The sequence below is a fragment of the Acomys russatus genome, chromosome 4, assembly GCF_903995435.1.
Source record: "Acomys russatus chromosome 4, mAcoRus1.1, whole genome shotgun sequence".
Lineage (NCBI taxonomy): Eukaryota > Metazoa > Chordata > Mammalia > Rodentia > Muridae > Acomys > Acomys russatus.
In genome coordinates this window covers 1,715,104-1,720,739 of record NC_067140.1, presented here as the reverse complement: position 1 = coordinate 1,720,739, position 5,636 = coordinate 1,715,104, and the positions used below count along the sequence as shown (strand labels likewise).

At 45.2% G+C, this 5,636-nt stretch overlaps 1 protein-coding gene across 1 annotated transcript; it reads right to left on the bottom strand.

Moving 5' to 3' along the window:
- LOC127187532 (beta-defensin 36-like) lies at positions 1 to 3,393 on the bottom strand. The gene is made up of 2 exons (XM_051143534.1): positions 3,336 to 3,393; positions 1 to 146 (listed from the first exon to the last, which is right to left on the bottom strand). The coding sequence occupies exons 1-2, from the start codon at positions 3,391 to 3,393 to the stop codon at positions 1 to 3; spliced, it is 204 nt and encodes a 67-aa protein (XP_050999491.1).
- Between the last annotated feature and the right edge of the window lie 2,243 nt (positions 3,394 to 5,636).

The window sequence follows — 5,636 nt, the reverse complement described above, 5'->3', positions numbered from 1 at the left end:
CTATTTGAAATTCTGTGAAAACTCTGGCACGTTCTTGGCCCTCACGCAGCACAGTCGGCCACTCCAGCACAAGATGTAGATCGTTTCGCTCTTGGAGCACTCGTTGCGGCAGACACCCAGGGACTTCCAGCACTTTTCCCTGCTACCTGTTCCAGAGGAGAAGCAAGGACACCTGCATCAGTCGTGAGGTCCCAGGCAGAGGCCAGAGGCCCAGGCAATAAAAGGGACCTTATACCATCTCACACCCTCTACGGACACTCCATACCGATCCCAGCCCTTCATAAATGCTCCCTCTTGGGAGCTGTAGTGAGCCACCAGGCTTAACTAGCACAGTGAGTTATAAGGTTAACAATATGAACCATCAGAATCTATAGACCTGGACTTAAAAATCTGTGTCCCAAGCTTGAGCTAGTGGCTTTCCTTCTTAAGAATCTGTTTGCTCTTTTCTTCAAGATGTAGCTGTCTCAGAGAGCTGTGGTGACAAATGGCGTAGACAGTGTAGCTCAGTCGGTGCTTGCCTAGCATGCCTAAAGCCCTAAGCTCCAGCCCTAGCATAGCATAGACTATGCATGGTAGCCCACATCTACCATGAGTTAGGGGCAGGTGAACCAAGAGTTCAAGAGCATCCTCAGCAACACATGGTGAGTTCGAGACCAGCTTCAGCTAAGTGAGACCTTGTCTCAAAAAAAAAAAAAAAAAAAAAAAAAGCAAAATTAAAATGCAAATAAAATTAATTTTAATTTTATACAAATTAGTTAATTTGTATAAAAACACTAATATTAAATAAATCCAGCTATGAAAAAAAAGAACCTCACCAGAGACTGAGCAGCCCAAGTTACTTTACGAGGGGTAAAAACTGAACTAAAAGGAACACATTAGGAAATAATGAAACCGAATGGCTTAAGAGAAATGCAAAGTAGGACTGGAGAGATGGCTCAGTGGTTAAGAGCATGACCTGTTCTTCCAAAGGACCCGGGTTCAATTCCCAGCAACCACATGGTGGCTCACAACCATCTATAATGTCATCTGATGCCCTCTTCTGGAGTGCAGGCATTCATGCAGGCAGAGTATTGTATAGACAATAATAAATAAATAAATCTTTTTTAAAAATCCTGGCCCAGTTACTATATCTCCAATACAATCCATCCACTCAGGAAACAGTACATTAGAGGACTGGAAAGACAGGAAGAGGAGGCAGAGGACACCAGCTGCTAAATAGTGTCTTCCAGACATGACTGGGATGCTATGCCCATGAAACCCTAACGAGACGGATACGTAAATAAGCCCTACATGACTACACCAGTAGATAGACATGGGTGCAGAGGGGAAATCTCACAGGGTTCCACCCACCAGATGAAGATCTACAGGCAACCAATGGATGCTGAGAGGGGGAGAAGCAGTTTTCTCCAGAAATTAGCTCCCTGAAGAGTTTCTCCAAGTGGTCAGGCCTAAACACACATACATATGAGCATCACTGTATTAATGAATTCAGTAGACTACATACATATATGCGTACAAATACACACACGCACACACATACACACACATGCTCACAAGAAGTCAGGTTATACTAAAACTTGTTGACAATAATGCTTCATGGCAGAATAAAGATTGGTGTCATGTACTTAAACTACTCATGTCTTCCAAGGACGAAGGACAATGGGACTGTTAACATCTGAAACTGGACAAATACTGGACAAATATTGCCTCCATGTGTAACAGGGAAAGAGCTTCAGACTAGCAAATTAGACACAGAATGAAATGTTAAATACACAGGGCTAAGGCTGGAGATGTGGCTCAGCGGTTGGGAGAACTGACTGTTCTTCCAGAGGACCCGGGTTCAATTCCCAGCACCCACATGGCAGCTCACAACTGTCTGTAACTCCAAAATCTGACACCCGTAGACATACAATGCCCATCAAAATAAAAATAAATAAAGTTTTTAAAATACACAGGGCTATAGAACTCTAACTAAATGACAGCTTGAAATCAAGCCACCAGGACTCAGTGACAGAGTGTCTTGTCCAGCATGAACCACAAAAATGTGAAAATAAAATGACTGCATAAAAGACTCGGTGGCCACACATCCTGATAAAAGTCTACATGGCACAATATAAAGATGGAAGTGTCCTGGGAATGTGTGCAGAAATTTTCAGTGGTTTGAGAACATGTTACTGTAGAGGCATTTGCGGTAAGAGACAGTGAAAGGATGAGAAGGGGTTAGGCCGTCATTCCTAGCAGGCCAGGTGTGGACTCAGTGGCAGAGCTCTTCCCTAACACCCGTGCGGCCCTGCGTTCCATCCCCACCACTGCAAAAAGAAAAAATAATAATAAAGCAATTCAGAGTAGGCTGTGACTTTAAATCAGAAGCACCATTACGAATTCGTGGGTGCTTTTTTTTTTTTTTTTTTTTTTAAGATTTTTCCCCAGCTCTGGTTACTGCAAAGCTTAGAACCACTGGCCAGCCAATAGGAATTAGAAATTGGAATTGTGGAGACCATTTATGGTCAAGAAACTACAAAACAAGCCTGAAGCATCCTATCACATAAGAGACTTGAGGAAGCTCTCAAAGACAAGACAGACTGTATCACAAACGTCAGCACCTCAGATCGAAGACTTCCAGGCCTGAAGACTAGGACCTCGTACTGCAGGAGGGATGATGGTAGCGATAGATTTAACGTGTGGCTCAGAACAGTCAGTCTAATCTCTGTGAGTTCAAGGCCAGCCTGGTCTATAAAGTGAGTTCCTGGACAGCCAGTGTTGTTACACAGAGAAACTCTGTCTCAAAAAAAAAAGCCAAACAACAACAACAACAAAAGAAAACAAACATTTAAAAAGCACAAAAACAGTCTAAAATAAATCATATTTAACTGAGTGACAGTGTACCCACTGTCTCCTGCATCCAGCTGTTATTGAGGGAAGAGGAAAGGGGAGGATGAAGGTAGAGGCCCTGGAGGCCTCACTCTTTCTCCAAGCTAGAGCTGTATAGCAAATCACAAGGTGCAATTGGCTGCCAGATTCTATGCAATCCCTGCACCCCTAACTCCCAACTCTCCTCCCAGCAGGATGGAAGTTTCTGGTCCTCTCTGACGAATTACAGAAAACAAAGACGCTGCCCTCACTGCACACCAAAATTTCAGTGTGCCCTATCTTGACCTTTCTACCAAATTTGGCACATAAAAATAGGAAATTAGGACATTGAAACACAAAGAAGTAAGTCGCCTTGCAGGTTTTAATCCAAGATCTGAGGCTCTTCCCGCTGCCTCATTCCCATCCGACCATGCACCCAGACCTGCTCTCCCACTCGGCCCCTGCTCTGAAGGGGTCTAGGTTACCTGGAACGACCTGGGACTGAAGTAGCAGCAGAGCCATAATCAACACTGCAGTCTTCATGGCTTTAGGAAATCCAGGTATTGACCTGTGTCTAGCAAAGTACAAGGACCAGTGAGAGCTCTGGATCCCTGCGCCTTGTAATCGGCTGGGACACGTGTCCTCAGAGGCCCACGGGGACAGTCTGACTGCCCCCCCACCTCCCCACCCCCACCCCACCATCTCTAGGCCTCTACACCCACAGCACTGACCATACGCTCCTAAGCTGGCACTCCCTTATCTGCTCAAGGACCAGCAAGACTGACTCCTACAATGGCCGGGCATATCACTGTAAGTATATGTCAGTCTTTGTCAAAAAGCCAACATGGAACTCTCTGCTCTGGAGGCAAAGGTACGTATGAGCCCCCACGCATGACTGAGAAACCATTCGCAGCTGATGCCTGCTGCAGGAGAGAGAGTCAGTTTTTTTTAAAGACTGTGGCCCCTAGTTTGTGCTCCACTGAATGACCCCGAATCCATGAGTCTACAGGCAGCACAAATTGGACTGTTTGAGTTATGTTTAAGAAGGTGGGGGTGGGGTGGGGGGGATGGCTCAGTGGTTAAAATCACTGGCTGCTTTTCCAGAGGAATCCACTTAGGTTCCCAGAATCTACATGATAGCTCATAACTGTCATCAATTCCAGTTCCAGAGGGTCCAATGCCTTCTTCAGGCCTCTGTGGTACATGTGGTGCACAGATGTACATGCAGACAGAACACGCACACCCACACAATAATTTTTTTTAATAAAGACAGACATGGAGTTGGGAGGAAGGTAGGGGGTGGAAGATGAAGCTGAGAAAAGTTAGGGGAGCCGGGCTGTGGTGGCGCACACCTTTAATCCTAGCACTTGGGAGGCAGAGGCAGGCAGATCGCTGTGAGTTCGAGGCCAGCCTGGTCTACAAAGAGAGTCCAAGACAGCCAAGGCTACACAGAGGAACCCTGTCTCAGAAAAAAAAAAAATAAGAAAGAAAGAAAATAAAAGTTAGGAGAAGGAATAGGAGGTAGATATGCCCAAAATACATTGTATGAATAGATAAAATGTTCAAAGAATTGATTAAAATATTATATGTAAAATGTTACTCCATTTAAAAACACTCAACATTTACCATGCTCCACAAAGTCCTACAGTGATAGTTCATCCAGTAACACGCTTGCCACACAAGCTTGAGGTCCCAAGTATGACCACCAGAATTATATAAAAGAGGCAGAAGCAGGGTGTGGTGGCCCGCACCTTTAATCCTAGCTCTCAGGAGGCAGAAGCAGGTGGATCCTTATGAGTTTGAGGGTCTACGTATGGAGTTCTAGGACAGCCAGGGCTACATAGAACATAGCTGCCTAAACAAAATAAATAAATAAAAGTGGGCCTGGTGATAACACATTTATAATCCCTGGACTGGGAAAATGGAGACTCAGGAGCACTGATGTGCACTGGCTGGCCAGCCTGGTTTAATCAGCTCGCCCCGGGCCAATGAGAGGCCCTGTCTCAAAACACAAGGTCATGGCTATTGAGAAATGACACCCCAGCTTGACCTCTGCCTCCACACATACAACCACATATATCCAAACACAAGCTGTCATGACTCTTACATAGCTTAGATGAGCTACTTTAAAAATAATTTTTTAAAACAAATGTTAGATGGGCGTGGTGGCACAGGCCTTTAATCCCCAAATTTGAGAGGCAGAGCCAGGTGGATCTACACAGCAAGTTCTAAGACAGCCAAGACTTTAAAAAGAGATCTTGTCTCAAACAAACTAAGAAAGGCTGTTTTATTTTTTTAATTATATGTGCACGTATTCTTTTGTGTCAGCATATGCAGGTGAACGCAGGCAGTTGCCCCTGGAGGCATTAGATACAGTGGAGCTGGAGTTACAGGCAGTTGGCGGGCACCATGTGGGTACTGGACACTGACCCAGGTCCTCCGGATGAGCAGTATACACTCTTAACTGATAAGCCATCACCCAAACCCAGATTCGCTCCTTTCTTCCGTTGCACTTTTCCAGTTTGGGAACTAAGGAAGAGAGGACATCGCCCCCACTTTCAGAAGTGTGTATCTGTCAGGATAGTCTCTGTCAAAGAAAAGTGCTCCTGCGGCCTAAAATGTTCACCTTTAGGAAGAATTTTGGCATTGAAGCCAAGAAACACAGAGTTGAAATTAGTCAGCCCACTGCCCCAGCTGTTCCGCTTGGTTGTGTGACTTAGAATGAACCATATTCTCTCTAGGATTCAGTCTTACCAGTGAGCAGATGGGAGCCCAGGGCCTAGAAC

Coding starts and splice junctions, on each gene's coding strand:
- LOC127187532 (XM_051143534.1), bottom strand. CDS start 3,393: ATGAAGACTGCAGTGTTGATTATGGCTCTGCTGCTACTTCAGTCCCAG. Junction 147..3,335: donor TCAGTCCCAGGTCGTTCCAG/GTAACCTAGACC, acceptor CCTCTGGAACAG/GTAGCAGGGAAAAGTGCTGG.